The sequence below is a fragment of the Rana temporaria genome, chromosome 1 (assembly GCF_905171775.1).
Source record: "Rana temporaria chromosome 1, aRanTem1.1, whole genome shotgun sequence".
Taxonomy (NCBI): Eukaryota; Metazoa; Chordata; class Amphibia; order Anura; family Ranidae; genus Rana; species Rana temporaria.
This window is the reverse complement of record NC_053489.1, coordinates 588,489,907-588,509,460: the sequence shown is the minus strand read 5'-3', so window position 1 is coordinate 588,509,460 and position 19,554 is coordinate 588,489,907. Positions and strand designations below refer to the sequence as shown.

Genomic DNA, 19,554 nt, shown 5'->3' with positions numbered 1-19,554 from the left:
ATCAGATCTCTGCTGAAGTTGGGTTAGGTGTGATGGGCTACTGCTGTAAAAAAAAAAAAAAAAAAACTATTCACTGAATAAGAATGAATTATTTATTTTAGTAGCCGAGGCTTTAAAGAATATACAGCATACGTGATGTGCATGCAGCGGTACTGTTTTAAAAAGGCTGACAAAGTTCTTATTTGTCTCTGTAACAATAAAGAGTAACAAATCTGCCTATTACAGATCTACTGGACCCAGAATAGTGTTTATTGGAAGACATTTGTCTTCAGCGACATTTCAGTGAATGGACAAGAGGGCAGCATTAGTATTTGTTTACAGATATTTATCAACATGCTGAAAATTAGGCTGCATTCACACCTGAGCGTCGGTCGTTTTCATGCTTACGCTCCATTCACATCTAGGCGTTTTCACGCCAGACGCCCGACGCTCGTGCCACTGGAGGGGAGATTTCACATTGGTGTCTATGGAGATGGTTCACATCTCACGCCGAACGCCAAAACGCTGTACGCCTGCCGCCTGAAAAAAAGTCCTGGACCCTTTTTTTCAGGCGGCATTGGCGTTCAGCCATAGACAACAATGTGTTGTCAAAAAATAAATTAAAAAAAAGACCCGTTTTGTTGCGGCAAGTCGCGGGTTAAATACGCCGCAATTTGTCACGGCAAAATACGCCGAAATACGCCGTGTTACAGTGTGAATGCGGCCTTTTGCGCGTTTGCATACAGTGTCGTCCGAAGTTTTTGTACTTCAACGTTTTTTATTTTAGCCAATAGGAAAAATTATCATCTTTTCATCACTCGTTGCTATGTTGGTAGATTTTTTTAATCTTCTGCCTGGGTGAAAAGTTCTATTAATTAAAGCGACGAAACGCCCGTAGCAAACGCTCGTTGTCGCGCTAGTCGCTTGAATCGAGCGTTTCCATTACTTTCTATGGGAAATAGAAACGCTCAAATACGCCCAAACCGCGCGATTTGTGCGAAAAAAAAGGGTCCGGAACTTGTTTGAGCTTCAGGCGTTCGGCATCAGGCGTATTGGCGTGGAGATGTGAACCATCTCCATAGGGAATAATATATTTTTTTCCCCTCTAGCGTATTTGAGCGTCGCGCTTCAGGCGACAAAACGCTCATTATTTGTTTTTTTAACCTGTATATGTTTTGATTATAACAAGTGATGCTTGAATTGGTTGTATGACTTGCCCATATCTGGGCATGTATGAAGCATACAGTAGTGGAGCCTAGCTCATGGGGGTTTTTAAGCTCTCTGAGGTTGCAGGAAATGAAAAAGTCCTGTTTTTAAAAAGGGCCTTTAAATAAAAAATAAATAGGTATTTTTCGTTATTTATTTTGATTATAAGTTCTAATGCTTCCTATGAGCGTGTTTGTTTTCATATGCTTGAGGGGCGTGCGATGAGGATCAGCCGCCCACCCCGCTCAGTTCACCGCAGAGTTGGGAGCTGCGGGATCCTGGGGCTCCCGGACCCGCTGCTGCTCCCAACCAGTATGTACATCTTTTGAGCAGTATAATTGTATTGGTGTGTGTATTTTTGACATATAACATGTGGTCATGCTGATCTTCTTGATTTTTGTTTGTCAAATGTTTTTTCTTCTTTAATAAAAATATATTGAACAAAAAAAAATATGGTGCAGTCTTTGCTTATTAGGTAAGCAAAGAGCTTACCTAATAAAATCTTGCTAATGAGACTTTTACTTTTCAAGTCTCAGTGTTTCTATAGAATATGGGGCTTGCAATTCTTCAGAGGGATAAAAGTGTCGTAGGTTTGTGACTATACTTAGCCTGGCTCATACCTATGCGTTTTTTCTGTGTTTTTTTTTGTATTTTGCAGAAAAGCACTACAGTTCATTTAACATGATTTCCTAAAGGACACGGTCACAGCTATGCTTTTTTCAGCCGCTGCATTTTTGGCAAGCATCTAGGACTTTTTTTTTAAAGCTAAACTGTGCTTTTTTGGTTCAATAAACTACAATGGAGAAGCTGCAGAAAAGCACGCAGTGTGTTTTTCCCTGAGGTTTTGCTGCGATTTGCATTTTGCATTTTCTAATCTGCCCAACAACAAATTGGCCAAACGCCAATGGCGGCAAAAGTGCAGTAAAATCAAGTGTGTAAAAACGCACAGCAAAAAGCACTGCAGAAACAGTTTAAAAGCAAACTGCATAGGTGTAAACCGAACCTTAAAGTATATGTAAACCATGACGGAAGGATGTTTGGTACTGTGTATCATAAACAATTGCCTTTTTTATAATATTTTAAAACGAATGAGATAGATTTTCACTCACTAGAAGACACACAATCAACAAGTGGTCAGGGGCTGGTTTTATTCCATCGCAGTGCTACTTTATAGCAGCAGAGGTGGAAATTCATAAATCAAGCTTTTATTTTATAAATCTGTCTAATTAATCCTGTTTAGCAATGCCCTGTGGCAGAAAGTTTGTTACCATTTTCAACTTTATTTCATCCTTTGCAGACTCTTTTCAGCCACTTCCTACTACAGCAATGGCTGCATGCCATTATTTAGGAGGGATTTTCTGATGTTGACAACAATTGGCCATGCTTGAGTAACGTTTGTTGAAATGGCTACTTGTAGTCTCCATCGAAAATCTGTGTGACAGAAGAACAGTTGGGAGAACAGTTGTCACCATGTAACAAGAAGCTTCTGAACTGGAGAACATGTAGTAGTAGTTTTCTTCTAGCATAAAATGAAGCATAGTAGCGCGAGCTACAGTATGCCTGTCTTGATTTTTTTATCCCCGTACTCACAGTGCACTCGTACATTGAAGATACCGACTCCCCACGGGGAATGGGCGTTCCTATCCAGACGGAGGATGATTGACGGCCGGCTCTGGCACGTCACGCTTCTCCGGAAATAGCCGAAATAGGCTTGGCTCTTCACGGCGCCTGCACATAGTCTGTGCGCAGGCGCCGTATAGCGCCGTGAAGAGCTGAGACCTACTCCGGCTGTCTTCGGGGAGCGTGACGTGCCAGAGCCGGCCGTCAATCATCCTCCGTCTAGATAGAAACGCCCATTCCCCGCGGGGAGACGGAATCTTCAATGTCGGATTGCACTGTGAGTACAGGGATAAAAAAATCAAGACAGGCATACTGTAGCTCGCGCTACTATGCCTCATTTTATGCTAAAATGCTGCTATGGAGGGTGAACCACCGCTTTATTTCATTATGGCAGACTTACCTGCCAAATGATCCCCTCAAGCGCTGCCATGTTTGCATTCTCGGCTGTCACGTCCTTCCATCTTCTCCCCGTCTTCCTTCCAGGTTTGACTTTTTGGCTGCTTGACTGACCAGGAGTCACATCATCGCAGCACAGAACTGTTAATGTATGCTGAGCTGTTTATAGCACTTATGAAAGAAGAGACCAAAAAGGTTCCCTTCTGTCATAAAAATCATACCTGAAGTGTTTTTTTTTTTTTTTAAGGCCTCATTGATATGAAGGCCATGATTACTCGCAAGGGGGGTGCACAGATGTTCCATGCTTTCGCACGCCGGCAGTCCCATTGCTGTCAATTGGGATGCAGCGGCTGCACGGACACAGCTGCTTTTTCCAGTGTGACATCCATACAGCAGCAAAGGGATTACATTGTGCATCCCTGTGCAAGTAAACACTTCCCTCTATGGGCTTGCAGTTATGTGGGACCCGTGTAAACAAGGTCTAATATCGCTTTAATTAAATAATTACTAGGTATTCATTTATTGAAAACTGCAGAATTAAAGATATTGAAATCTAAGTTTGAAAATGTCATTAACATGTTAAGGCTAATTTGAAATTTTAGGAACTGTGATGAGTGTATGCCCGTTAGGTGTTATATGCAGCATGCAAAACTGTTATGCATATTATTATTATTATTCTGTTATGGTAAAAAAAAAATTGCTAGTCCACTAGCTTTCTTTACACTCAATTTTATTATGTAAAACATCCATAGACCAGACAAAAAATATAAGTTGAGATTTTGGAAATGGAAATAGGAAGATGTTTTTTATTTTCAAGTATTAAAGGGAGTGAAGCTCATTTTCATTTTGCCACACCAGCAAGTTAGCACTTGTAGGTTTTAAAAAATACAGATATGTCTTCTATACATGACATTTTTGTCCTATTTTGCTAGTGATAAAATTATGCAGAATATTGATGGTGGAGGGTGCGCATTGTTTGTAGAAATCCAGGAGGTGTGCACTTAGACTGTAGCATGGGACAAAAGCAGGGCCGCCATCATGAATTATGGGGCCCCTTACACAGCTTCAGGGGGGGTGCTGCCGCCTGAAATTGAGAAGCGGGGGGGCTTCCGCAAACTGAGAAGCGGAGGGGGGGGCCCTTTACAAAAAAAAGAAGAAATAAAGAAAAATATATATAAAAAAATGGGGGTTGCCATCTGGGGCCCTGGGGACCTCTGGACCCTTTATTAATAATAATAATATTAATAATAATAATAATATTAATAATATATATATATATATAGCGCTTCCCCCGAAGGAGCCGCTGATTTGTTGTTGGGATCGGCATATTAAGTTACCTTGATGTGGCCCAAGGGTGCAGTTGTAGAATCAAAGTAGTGAGCGAAGGTCCAGGCAGTGAATAAGGGTTTTTTCAATGCTTTATTTCCAGGCCAACACGGCCAACATCAGGGGTTCCGGTTCCAGGTGCGGCATCCACCTTCAGGGTGCGCGCATCCATGGACCCCACTGGCGCGGCCCACCTGGCCAAAGTTGCAGACTACACAGAACCTCATCCGGAGGTAGAAGGGGACTCCAGTGACTTACTGGGTCCCCAGTTCTATTGAGAGGATCCAGGGATGGTACCGCATCCCTGGAGCACAGACTGACCCAGTGGACTTTTCTGGAATGACAGAAGTCCAATTTAACCAATTGCAAATGGGAGAAAAATAACTCTCCCATTCCCCACTAACTTTAGCGTAGTGCCCATACTGAAAGTAAGGGGGCGCTACATATATATATATATAAAAAATAAAAGAAATAAAAAAATATATAAAAAAAAGATTTTTTTTTAATTAAAAAAAGGGGGATTGTCATCCGAGCCCTGGGGATCTCCGGGCCCCTGAGGACCTCCAGACCTCTAAAAAAAAAATTGGCCCTTTAATAAAAAAATAAAAAATAAAAATATTAAAAAAATATATATTTTTTTATAAAAATTAAATACAAAAAAGGGGGGTTGCCATCTGGGGACCTGGGGACCTCCGGGCCCCTGATGACCTCCAGACCCCTAACAGGTGTACTGCCTGTACCCCCCTGATGGCGGGTTGCCATCCGGGCCCCTCACAGGTGTACTGCCTGTGCCCCCCTGATGGCGGCCCTGGACAAAAGCCAGAACAGTATTACAGGTTCATGTACTAAATTCATGAACATTAATACTGGCCACTCTCAAGCAATTTTCTAGCAATCTCAGCCACTTTCAATCTGATTTCAATAACAAAAATGACTGAATGGCTACAAACCAATTGCCTATAACAATTTTTTTTTGCGATCAAAAACTGGTTGAAATTGCTGGGAAAATGCCTTCCTCTTTAGACATGAGATGACTCATTTCAATGCATGCTATCCTGGTCAAACCTCACATTTAGGCATTACATTTTCACTTCTCCATGATAATGTTTTTAACAGCAAAATGCTTCCTAAATCTATATTTGTCAGGCTATAAGCATTTCTGATTAATTCCGTACAAGGGAAACTTCAGGCAATTAATACAAAGTTAAAATACATTTTACAGTATCTCACAAAAGTGAGTACACCTCTCACAAATTTGGTGTTATCGCTCTCACTCTCTCAAACTGGTCACTGGAAGTTCAACAGGGTGCCTCATGACAAAGAACTCTCTGAGGATCTGAGACAAAGAATTGTTGCTCTACATAAAGATGGCTTAGGCTATAAGAAGATTGCCAAGACCCTGAAACTGAGTTGCAGCACAGTGGCCAATACCATACAGCGGTTTAACAGGACAGGTTCCACTCAGAACAGGCCTCGCCATAGTTGACCAAAAAAGTTGAGTGCACATGCTCAGCGTTATATGCAGAGCTTGTCTTTGGGAAATAGACGTATGAGTGCTGCCAGCATTGCTGCAGAGGTTGAAGGGGTGGGGGGGTCAGCCTGACAGTGCTCAGACCATACACGGCACACTGCATCAAATTGGTATGCATGGCTGTCATCCCAGAAGGAAGCCTCTTCTAAAGATGATTCACAAGAAAGCCTGCAAACACTTTGCTGAAGACAAGCAGACTAAGGAAATGGATTACTGGAACCATGTCCTGTAGTCTGATGAGACCAAGATAAACATATATGGTTCAGATGGTGTCAACAGTGTGTGGCGGCAACCAGGTGAGGAGTACAAAGACAAGTGTGTCTTGCCTACAGTCAAGCATGGTGGTGGAAGTGTCATGGTCTGGGGCTGCATGAGTGCTGCCGGAACTGGGGAGCTATAGTTCGTTGAGGAAACCATGAATGCCAACATGTACTGTGAGCATTCTGAAGCAGAGCATCACCCCCCCCCTTTCGGAGTTTGGGCCGTAGGGCAATATTGCAACATGATAACGACCTGAAATAGACCTCCAAGACGACCACTGCCTTGCTAAAGAAGCTGAGTTGAGGGTAAAGGTGATGGACTGGCCAAGCATGTGTCCACACCTAAATCCTATTGAGCATGTGTGGGGCATCCTCAAATGGAAGGTGGAGGTCTCTAACATCCACCAGCTCCATGATGTTGTCATAGAGGAGTAGAAGAGGACTCTAGTGGCAACCTATGAAGCTCTGGTGAACGCCATGCCCAAGAGGGTTAAGGCAGTGCTGTTAAATAATGGTGGGCACACAAAATATTGACACTTTGGTCCCAATTTGGACATTTAGGGGTGTACTCACTTTTGTTGCCCATACAGTACAATACAACCTAAGAATATCTAGAAGACTTTTTCTGTGCATGTATGAGTACGCTTAAAAATGTGTGAGTACGCACGTATACTTTATGGCCCATGCTTGCGGTTCTATGCAGGAATTTTTTGCCACTAATCTGATGTTCATACATCAGTACTGTGTGCAAGTACCTCTAGCCCCTTAGTACCCTTAGCCCAGTGTGACACAAATGTTTCTGCCACTGGCAAAGTGAAGTTAAACTTTGACTTCCTCTATCGAAAGTCACATTGATACTCCCTGTGATCCACAGATCTCACTGCTTTCCAGCCCAGCTGCCTATTCATAGAAATTACAACCCTTATGTTGCTTACTGACTGAACATGGGAAGGATAGAGTGGTGTCACCTATCTGACTGTGTAGTTTGGCAAATAATTAAAAGAAAACCTCTCCACTGTTTACTAGCAATTTTGGCCAGGGTACACTGACTGCAATGCACATACAGCAGAGCTCCTAACTGTCCCTGATTTCGAAGGACTGTCCCTGATTTGGAACAAAGTCCCTCTGTCTTTACTCTCATTTGTCCCTCATTCTGGTCTGATCTCTAGTTGTATATAAAATGCACTATTTATGTATCAAAAAGTGTTTCCCAGTGCTAAACCTTTCGTCCAATTTCTAAATTGCTGCCTTTTTAAATTCCAAAAGCCAATATAAAGGAATAGTAATGGTAAAAAGCACTTGTGGGTTTAACCAATAATTTTTTCCCCGTACAATTCCCCTTCAAGGGGGGCGTGGCAGGGGGTGTGTCCCATGAAGAGGGGTAAATCTTTTGGAGCTTAAAGGGGTTGTAAAGGTAAAAAAAAAAATCCTAAATAGCTTCCTTTACCTTAGTGCAGTCCTCCTTCACTTACCTCATCCTTCCATTTTGCTTTTAAATGTCCTTATTTCTTCTGCGAAATCCTCACTTCCTGTTCTTCTGTCTGTAACTCCACACAGTAATGCGGGGCTTTCTCCCTGGTGTGGAGAGTCGGGACGCCTTCTACATTGCAGATAGAGAAAGGAGCTGTGTTAGTGGGCATCCTGACTCTCCTGCTCGCCCCCTCCCCCCTCAAGGGAGGGGCTGAGCACGACACTCCACACCAGGGAGAAAGCCTCACATTACTGTGTGGAGTTACAGACAGAAGAACAGGAAGTGAGGATTTCTCAGAAGAAATAAGGACATTTAAAAAAAAATCGAAGGATGAGGTAAGTGAAGGAGGACTGCACTATGGTAAAGGAAGCTATTCAGGGGAATTTTTTTTTACCTTTACAACCACTTTAAGTGGTTAACAAAAAAAAATACTTGTCTATGGCCAACTTTAAAGATCTAGAAGCTTGGCTTCCGCATTCTATGGCTTGAGCATTCTACTCAAAGACCTGCTGCAAAGAAACATTCCAAAGGTAAGAATATATTTTTGTAATTATTTTTCGGTGTGCTGTGTGAATGGGAACACATAACAAACATATGGGGATTGTTTTTGCAAATTTTACTGCAAAAGTGGAAATACACTTAAGGCCCCTTTCCGACTTGTGGGACCTGAAAGACATGCGACTTTGCCAAGATTTTGCTACGACTTTGACACGACTTGAAGGTCTTTGGACCTTAATTTGCATCAAAGTCGGACCAAAGTAGCACAGGGACTACTTTGCAGTTGCTGCGACTTGAAGTCACACAGATATGAATGGTACTCATTTTGTGAAAGGGGCCATAAAGTCCTTAGATTACAGATCATTATCGTGAAAGAACTTTCACAGTAGTTGGAGTTTACTGTCAGTATATCTCTGTGAACTGCACAAATAACTAACAACCTTTTCTGACATGTAAAAACAAAAAGAATGTCTGTGCGTAAAAGTTCCTTTTTCTCCTCAGTAAGGTTGCCCCCATTATCCGAGCCGTTCTGGCTGGGGGTTAGTCAGCCCTCCCTTGGGACTAGGCAAGCTTACTGAGGAGAAACAGGAGGTGAGAAATTCAGACAAAGAAAAAAAACATTTAGAAGGGAAATCGAAGGAAAATGTAAGTGAACCAACAATGCACTAGCTTAAAGGAACCTATTTAGAAAATAAAAATAACCTTTACCCCCTTTAACCCCAATCGTTCCCTACTTCCTTTCTTTCATTCCCCCTTATTTTTTTCCCTGTAATTCAAGGCTTATTGTGTTGTTGGAATAGACATGAGCCTGTGCTCCGATATGTATTGTTATTCTCATATGATAACAAGACCTCACGCACTAGGCCCTCTTGATTATTGCATCATACCACTTTGAAGTCTAAATGGTTACTTGAATTTGTTGTAATTAATGGAAAAGTGAACAAAAGAAAAGAAAATGAACACAAAAATGAAGTTGTTGCCCATAGTGATCAATCTCCAATAGCTAAAATAAAATAAAAATAAATAAAAACTGAAAATTGAGAATTAAAATAAGGTTTTGTCTGGTGTGTGATAAAACATGTGTATATGTAAACTACAATAAAATATCAGTGGTGGGTCCTCATCAATCATGAAGTGTGTAGATGAACAGCGGTCACAGAGGGGTAATCACCAGTCTGATGGTGTGGGGGTTTCATGTGCTTGGGGGGGGGGGGGGTGTTGCAGAAGCCTGGAGAAAGTTTGGAGAAAGAAGACTGGAGGTATTGGGGAACTGAACAGGACAGGAATACCCATGTATAGTATAACCAGTGCAGGTTTTATAGCGTAAGCTGGCTATATGCTAGTAGAATTTAATTCAAAATGTTTCATTTTAACACATATTTTTAGATTTTCTAATTGTTAGTGAGGTCAAATCGACATTCATTTTCAACTTCAGTGACGAGAAAATTCAAAGGAGTAGGTTGGATTTTTTTTCTGGAATGATAGAATTTCTAAAGTTGGCAGCAGATGGTTCAAATCTCAACCAGTGCAGGAGAGACGGGCTGAGGTTTGAACCATCTATGGGCAGGCTGATTGTACCCAAGTCAATCGATCTACTTGGGTAGAACCAGCATGTAGAATATTTAGCCGCTTGCAATAATAACTGTGTTCTACCAGAAGGGATGGCTCCCCGTGCACACCACCCTCGGCTAGAGAACATACAGTAATAGCTCCGTGGGAGGGATTCCCCCATCAACACTGACTGTGTTGATGGGGGGAATTAAGTTATTTTTCTTCCTACAACTTGTGGTTGCAGGAAAGAAAATCACATCATCTATGGCTTGTATTACAGTGTAGGTGTTTTTTGTTCAGAAAAATTGAATGTTTAATTTCAAAATTGAATGTTAAAAGCAAATGAAATTCTGAAGTACTTTCAAGTGACATTTATCAAGTCGTCGAATGTTTTGAGATTTTTATGTATAAATGTTTGCAGGAACGTTTGTTGAAAACTCTACCAGTGTATGTCCAGCTATAAACCTATCAAATGTGTGCATCAGTGGGATTTGGAATATAGCTGATGCACAGGCGAGTTGCCTGTTTTGAAATGATTTTGGCTTTTAAATATATTTGTAAATGTAAGAGGCTGGCACATCTATGTCTCGTGACTATGTGCAACTATGAAGAGCAAACTATCAAATATGAGATTTCGCCAATTTATTATAATAATCATCAACAGGGGCATTTGAAAAACATTACATTGTATGTGCAGTAATACGCCAGATTTCTCATGTCTAGTGGCTTTTAACTTTATCCTAATTTTTTGGGGACTTTTGCACAATATATCTATATATATATATAGATCTCTATCTATCTATATATATATATATATATATATATATATATATATATATATGTATATATATAGATCTATAAAGATATACAGTATATATATATATATATATATATATATATATATAGATTTAGATATATATCTAGATCTATATATATACTGACTTTGTTTTAACATATTGTAATATGTGATTAAATGAACAGCCACACTATCCTTTTCGTCTCCAACTTCTCTCAGTTTTTCCCATTAGTGCCCATCTAAAGTAATAAATTAAGTATATAAATGTAATATAGCACACACCATACATATGAATCTTTTGTATTTTCAGCAAATGTAGGGCTTAGCAAAGCATAGGACCACCTTGGCAAAGTTGGTTATTATATTGTGCAAACTTACGGTATATGTCAAAATTTGCCAAAGTGTATTTATTATTAGACAAAAAAGTAACAGTTTTTCTGGTGGATATTTAAATACAGTAAGCTTTTTGGATTCTTGCTACAGATTGAGCCTGGAAGGCAGTGCTTTGGTTGTGTGCATAAACTAGTTTGAATATATATATATATATATATATATATATACCGTATTTATCTGGGTATTGCCCGCTCCAGCGTATAGCGCGCACCCCTAAAGTGGACCTGACATTCCTGTAAAAAAACATTTTAGTACTTACAGTTTTGGTGTCTTGCGCGGCGTCCATCGGCGTCCTCTTCGTCGGGTCCGGCGTCCTTCTGCGGCGTCCTCCTCGCTCGATCCCTGCTTTCCCGCGCCGAGTTTGAATACTGCGCCGACATATACCGAGCGCAGTACACTCGTGTATAGTCGGGCAGGCTCGGCTCCTCCCGCGCTCATGTCCTGTACGTCCAGGACGTGAGCGCGGGAGGAGCCGAGCCTGCCCGACTATACACGAGTGTACTGCGCTCGGTATATGCCGGCGCAGTATTCAAACTCGGCGCGGGAAAGCGGGTATCGGCGTATATCGCGCACCCACGATTTTGCCCTGATTTTCAGGGCAAAAAAGTGCGCGGTATACGCCGATAAATACGGTAAATTTTGGTCTAGAAAAAAACTATAATAAATTATTGAGTGAGTGAGAAACTTATATAGCGCAACACATGCAAACTGAATCCCCTCTGGGCGCTTAGTATCCAATTCTACTACTGTAGATCTGGGGATGATGTTCTTTTTGTAACGAAACATGTCGGGATGGACTGCTGTTGTTCCTGCTACCCTTTTTTTATGAGCTCAATTGACCATTGCAAAATGTGAGTTACTCTCTTTTAAAATAAATATCGATTTTTTACGGAATTATGCTATGTGCGCCCTGCTTTCTCTCTTTCATGCTTATCGGTTGGATTACTGATTTGCCCTCTGTGTGATCTGTTGAATATCGCTGCCTGCTGGGAACCACTTTTTAATCATCTGCTTGAGGTTTTGCCTTCATTGATACCGAATCGCATGACGTGTATGGTGTACCCGCTTCAGCATATCATCTTTAACAAAGCTTGATTGGCCTAGTAGGTATACGCCTGTCTGGGTCCAATCGATCCGGTAAGCCCCTTGTCATAGGTGGTGGTGGACTTCTCACTTTTTCATACATTGGATTTTGTGTTTCTATTTATTCAGTGGAATTAATTCACGGATTCATCCAACATTATATGGACTTCTAATATACCATTTATTCACATGTGGTGTTGCACGATTTAATCTATATTGTTTATCACAATTCGTTTCATTGTTAGCGCTACACTTTTCCACATATGTTTTACCAAGCAACTTTTTGATCTCTTTTGCTGTGTTAGCGGCTTTTTAGTTTATTAGATAGCGCAGTATTTTTTCTTTTTTTTCGATTTTGAAACCCGTATTCACGTTGCATACCAAATGATGTGCAATGGTAAGATTGGTTTATTGGTTTATTGGGAGTACTGATGCAGCTGTGCATGGTAGCCAATCACCTTCTAACTTCAGTTTGTTTAATTAAGGTCTTTTTGTACATGTTTACACGCCAAATACAAGAGTGTAAGGCAATTGGAGTTGGTGAGTTTTGCATCTGACGGGAGAGGATTCACTGACACCGGGTGTGGTGGAAGATTGGAAGCTATTATCATTATTTTTCCACAAACTTACTTGATGTGATATATGGACTTATATTTAATTAATATTTAAACACATTTATATATATTTTATGGAATTTGTGCACATATTCACTTTTGTCACATGGTGATGTTTATGGACATTAGCATTATTTTTGAATACCTGTGAAAACTGATATTTCATCTTACATTGTTTACAGCGCTGCTTATATTTTATTACACTAATTTTAGGGTTTTAGAATATGTTTTTCACAGTTTGATTTTTTTTTAAAGTAGCTGCTTCACTCTTTTGCAAATTTGATTGTCACTATTTGTTCATAAGCGCAGTGGTGGGAACACAGTAAAGGCGGATTTATCTTTGTTACAATTATTTACAATGGTATCTTGTAAGAGCCTGGAATGTACAGATGTTTCCCCCATATATATAGATAAGTTACAATTATCCAGTTATAGTTAGTACTAGCTCACATACACAAAGAATTAAATCAGCTTTTAATCAGTAGAGAGAAGCACAGGATGATAGCTAAAGCAAAACTTAAACCAAAAAGAACACATAAAAAAACAATAGCCCATTAAATAAACAGCTTTTATTACAATATTTAGCTTGAATCCAGAGATTTCCCCAACAGTACTTTTTTTCTGTGGCTAGATGTCCTCAGTCTGATGGCCAGCATCATCAACCCATTTCCTCAGGCCGCGCCACTGGACAGTGAAAGGAGAAGAAACCCAGTGATAAGCTCATTGTCACTCTTTTTTTCTCCTCCTATCGATGCTTGATGTCATCACATGAACTGGTTGGCTCCCTGTGCTACTATTTTCCTCTGAGGCCTCGTACACACGACCGAGAAACGCAACAGAATCCATCAAGAAACTTGGTGGGAGAGCTTTTTTGCCGAGCAAAACGGTCGTGAGGAACTCGACGAGGAAAAAAGAGAATAAGTTCTCTTTTTCCTCGACGGGAGTCTCAATTTACTCGTCGGGCTGGTTTTCGACGAGAAACTCAAGCGTGTGTATGCTAAGAAACCCACGCATGCTCAGAATAAAGTATGAGACGGGAGCAAAAATAGCATTTGTAATGGAGATAACACATTTTTCAAGCTGTAACAGACTGAAAAGTGCAAATCGTCTCTTACCAAACTTTTACTTAACACGCAGTAACATGAGATTAGCAAATGCAGCCCCAAGAGTTGTGCCAGTGGAATCGAACCTCCCCTGCCGTTGTATGTGTTGTACGTCACCGCGTTTGAGAACGAGGAGATTTTGTCTTGACCGTGTGTACGCCATGCAAGCTTGTCGAGTTCCTCGACAAGCCTAACAAGGAACTCGTCGAGGAAAACGATGTGTCTTTTCCGACGAGTTCCTCGGTCGTGTGTACGAGGCCTCACACTCCATACTTGCTGTGCAATTTTGCCATTTCAAAAAATGTTTAATGATGTATCAGTGATTACAGACTGCATTATTTATTTATTTAATCTACCCAGAGTTCAACTTTAAGTGATAATGCATATACATTTTTATTTTTAGTATAGGTTATATTTGGTTGTATTTATGATAAATGTTTTTCTGAATATATTAGCAGTCCAACAGATGTATGCAGGTATACTGCAAAATGCCTAGTAGATTTAGACAGCATATAAAAATAAAATTTTGCACAAAAGTATTTTAATTTTTTTAATTATCTTTTTATTGACAGATGCACAAAAAGATGACAAATACAGGCAGACAAACGGCCATTCTATATCACAGTTAGGCTAATTACCGTCATCGTACATAACACATTCTAACATTTTATGTGTATAGAGCTGCATAAGAAAACAAAAAAACAAACCAGATTTGTGCAATCAATAAAGTTTTTGAAACCTTTGAGAAATTAGAAACTAGTAATGTCGGACTATTTCTTAAAAGGTGTTTGGCCGTGACAAAGTGCATCAAATTTTTACTTAAGAAAAAATGATAATGAGGAAAAGGGGAAGGAGATGGGATAGGAAAGAAAAATGGAGAGAAGAGAGGGATGGACAAAACGATTTACTTGCTGCATCCAATAACTGGATTTGTCTTATGGCCAACATTCTTTGCGCTGAATATTCTACTATACTAAGAATTATATGTAGTTAGTTTAGTATATATACAGTAAAGTAAGTACAGTAAGTTAGTTTCCACAATGCACAATGGAGGATGGTGTAAAATAATAGTGCAGACAGAATTTACAGAGGGAAATGAAAAGGAGCAGGGACAGATTTCTATAGGGGTTGATTTAGACTCTGCACTTAGCAAGCACAATTGCACTCATTTTTCCCAGAGCTTAATGTGGCGAAGCTCTGCTGATTTCCATCATCTAAACATGTAAAAGCAAAAATTAATGCTGTTTTTTTTCCCTTGTACCTCATTGGGTATTCTTTACAAAATAAAGCTTCAACGCATTTCATAAGGTCTGGGGAAATTAGTGCAACTGTACCATCTATTTTCCTATAATAAATCAACCCCAAAGTATGCTTGCATTGTGGGCTCACATAAACATATGGATGTATGCTTACATTGTTTCTTTAACTAATTGAACATCCAATTAATGATATTTTGTGCCCTTTGCTTTGATAAGATGTACAGAGGAATGCACGTGTGAACATTTTGTTGGACTAAAGTTAAAAAAAAAATCACAAAAATGATTGTGGCAAGTTCACTAAGCAATTCAATTTGCATAAAACAAGCAGCATGAAGAGATGTAAAATTTGTAACAGAAGTTAGAACCAAAAACTTTAGGTGTCCAACTGCTTAGTTGATGTATGCTTAGATTCTGGATTGTACACTTCAAAGCAAACCACATTTTTTGAAAATTTACCTAAGGTACACTGTGGTGAATGCACAGATTATTGCCACATAGCAAATATTGTGAGAATGCGCATGAGTTTTAGTAAATGGGGCCCAATAGAAGTACAGTGGAACCTCGGTTTCAAGCTAAATAGGCCTGCAGTACCTCATTTGGCCTGAGGTACGGGGGCGCAGAAGCCGAGCAGAGCCAAAAATAGGCCTGCAGTACCTCATTTGGCCTAAGGTACGGGGGCGCAGGAGCCAAGAAAAGACAAACATTGGCCTGCAGTACCTAATTTGGCCTGAGGTACGGGGGCGCAGGAAACAAGCCAAAGTGTCCTCGGGCCTTTTCGACCATTTTCGGCGCTCTCAGGCGCCCCCCCACCTCTGGCCGCATTCATTATTGCATCCCATTGAAGTCAATGCGGAACAAATTATTTTCATTTCCATTGACTTCAATGGGACAACTCGCTTTGATATGCAAGTACTTTGGATTAAGAGCATACTCCTGGAACGGACTATGCTCGTAATCCGAGGTTCAACTTTATTATGGATTTTTCATAATTAGTGTAATCCACTGATTTGGAAGGTGTGACCTTGCAAGGAAAAATTACAGATGCAGACATCAAATTAGCTTCCAGAATGTTGATGATGTTTGCAATATGTGAAAAAGTCAATTCTGTAGGTAATGAGTGAAGGGAGTACATTTTCACTGCTTGCATGCCAAAAGTTTAAAACTTGTGGCAGGTCTGGTGCTTTGGTAGTATGTGAATTATGGATTTTTTGCTGTTGTCATCAGTGGTCGATCTACCTCCATGCAACCTTTTACCTGCACTAATATGATTATTTCAGAAAGTACATATGGAAGGCAAAAAAACATTATTATTATTTTGGGAAATTAGACATATGCCTGTCCTCCAAGGAGCTTCTGAACTGCTTCTCGTCCAACGTCATTGTGTGGCCATGTGTCTGTTTTAAAGACCCAGCATTAAGTATCTTTCTCCCAATGATACAGTCCCTATTGAAAGATTTGTACATAGCAATCATATCCCCTCTTAAGCATATTTTCTCCAGGGAGAATAAGCGTAATGTTTGTACTTGATCCTCAAAACTGAGGTCCTTCAGTCTCCTTATTAGCTTTGTTGCCCTTCTCTGGACCCTATCCAGTTCAAGGACATTTGTCCTGAGGATCGGTGACCAAAACAGAACCACATACTCAAGATGTGGCCAAACCATATATCCAGTTGTAAAGTTAATGCCCTGTTTAGCATTGTATCACCAGCAAACACTGAGATTGAACTATTTATTCTTACCTATATATCGCTTATGAAGAAGTTAAACAGAATTGGCCCAGGACAAAGCCCTGCTCACAACTCTAGACCATTCTGAAAATAAGTCATTTATCACTACTCTCTGGATGTGCTCCTGCAGCCAGTTTTCTCTCCAGGTACATACAACATCATCAATGCCAAGAGACCTTAGAGTGTAAATTAAGCGTTTGTGGGGTACTGTATCAAATGTGATTTTTAGATATGTCCACAGGCCTTCCTTTATCCAAATTACAGCGCATCCTCTCATAGAATGTTGAAAGGTTGGTCTAGCAAGAACGGTTCTTCATAACATTATGTTTTTACTACTAATGATACTATTTTCATCAGCAGACTCTTATATGGTCCCTTATCATTTCTTCCAATAGTTTACATACCATTGATGTTAGGCTGACTATACTATAGTTTACAGGTATATAGTTTGGCTCCTGATTCCCAACCAGGAATAGTCACAAGGTGTGTATCTTGTGTTTAGCGTATCTTAAAGCGGGGGTTCACCCTTAGAGGGCACTTTTTCCCCTTAGATTCCTGCTCGTTTTCTCTAGGGGAATCGGCTATTTGTTTTAAAATATGTGCAGTACTTACCCGTTTACGAGATGCATCCTCTCCGTCGCTTCCGGGTATGGGCTGCGGGAATGGGCGTTCCTTCTTGATTGACAGTCTTCCGAGAGGCTTCCGACGGTCGCATCCATCGCGTCGCGATTTTCCGAAAGAAGCCGAACGTCGGTGCGCAGGCGCAGTATAGAGCCGCACCGACGTTCGGCTTCTTTCGGCTACGAGTGACGTGAAGGATGCGACCGTCGGAAGCCTCTCGGAAGACTGTCAATCAAGAAGGAACGCCCGCTCCCGAAGACCCATACCCGGAAGCGACGGAAGAAGATGCATCTCGAAAACGGGTAAGTACTGCTCATATTTTAATACAAATAGCCGATTCCCCTAGACCGAACGAGCAGGAAGCTAAGGGGAGAAAAAAAAAATTTAATAAATGGGTGAACTCCCGCTTTAAGTCTCAGTAACATTTATTTCATACAGTACCAAGAATATTGTTTTTCACTGATTACCTCTAGCAACAATCGGCTTTAGTGTAGTCAGACTAATGAAAGAAAATTTAGTTGATTGGCTGGTTATTTAATTTGGTGTAAAAATGAATATTAATAATATATTGTGCATTGCTTATTTATCAGTTTAATAAAGTCAGTGTGTTAGTTATGAATATTAAAAAAACTGTGAAATTCCCAGTGTGAACACATTAACAAACTCATTAGTTTGTAAAAACAGTTACAGTATATAATATGCTCTTTCCATACACCAGTTATGTTCTGTCAGAAAAGTTTAAAGAATGTAATTTAAATGAGTAATCATTCTTTTTATTCCCTACAGAACACAGAGCCTGCAGCTGGGATGCAATAGAAAGAAGTGACCTTTGTGATAAAAACTGACATGTTTTTATAAAAACACTGCAAAGACACTATTATTCTTTTGTCACTGCTCAGCCCTTCAAGCCTCCATGGGACTCTATTGCAGCTGAGCCACTGGTAGCAGTCAGCTGCTGAACTATAAACTGTGTAGGAAGATGAATGCCATCAAATGTGTTCTGGTGGGCGATTCCGCTGTTGGGAAGACAGCACTTCTTGTTCGCTTCACCTCTGAGACATTTCCAGACTCCTACAAGCCAACAGTCTATGAAAATACAGGGGTGGATGTTTTCATGGACGGGAACCAGATCAGTCTTGGTCTTTGGGACACATCAGGCAATGACGCTTTTAAGAGCATCCGCCCAATTTCGTTCCAGCATGCAGACATTGTCTTATTGTGCTTCTCTGTTAGTAACCATACCTCATTTCTAAACATAAGGCACAAGTGGATAGCCGAGGTCAAGCAACATCTACCCCATATCCCTGTGCTGGTTGTGGCCACTCAGACTGACCAAAGGGAAATGAATAACATGCGTGTCCCCTGCATCAGCCCTGAGGATGGTAAGCAGTTAGCACAAGACGTTCGAGCCAAAGGATATTTAGAGTGCTCAGCTCTTGGCAACCGAGGAGTACAACAAGTGTTTGAATGTGCTGTGCGGACAGCAATCAACCAGGCCAAGAAAAGAGCAAGACGGAAACGATTCTCTGTCAATGAGTGCAAAATTATTTGAGTGACAGTATACATTTCATCTGCTGCGTACTGTATATAGTAGCATATAAAATGCCACCTGAGCAGCTCTCCCTCAGCAACGTACACATGACATTGTGAAATCTGGAACTTATTAAGTTCACCAAATATGGATCAGTTTTCTTACAGACAGATGCTGTGGCAAGATGGTAATTTTTCTGTCTTGAATAGGATGATAAAACATGGAAACAGAAACGTTCTGGTGCAACAGGAAATATTACAGAAATTGTGATGTTGTAAAGAGCATATTTATTAATTTAAATAAAATACATATTGTCAGAAAAAAACAGACTAGGTTATAGCAAGTTTTTTTAATTATAAAATTCATTTTACAATTTGTTAAGTTTTCAGTGTGTGAGACAAAAGTTAGCTCCACCATGTTTCTTAACCAAAGTCCAGTTCGGTTTGAGGAGAAAGTTTGAAAACCTAAACACTGGCTACTAATCTTTAGAGCATTGTAACTTGTTAATAATAATTTTTAATCACAGTTCCTCTAGTTTATTTATTTCTAAATCATGTTTCCTGAACCTGCAATTTCCAGGGATATTTAGG

At 40.3% G+C, this 19,554-nt stretch overlaps 1 protein-coding gene across 2 annotated transcripts in view; it reads left to right on the top strand.

Annotated features, from left to right (window-relative positions):
- The window catches only part of RHOH (ras homolog family member H), a 69,102-nt gene extending 49,813 nt beyond the window's left edge, over positions 1-19,289 (top strand). For both annotated transcript variants that reach the window (XM_040335076.1, XM_040335077.1), the window contains exon 2: positions 18,220-19,289. In XM_040335076.1, coding sequence (XP_040191010.1) covers positions 18,413-18,985 — 573 coding nt within the window. In that variant the 5' untranslated portion in view covers positions 18,220-18,412 and the 3' untranslated portion in view covers positions 18,986-19,289. The remainder of the gene's footprint in view (positions 1-18,219) is intronic.
- The last annotated feature ends 265 nt before the right edge of the window (positions 19,290-19,554 follow it).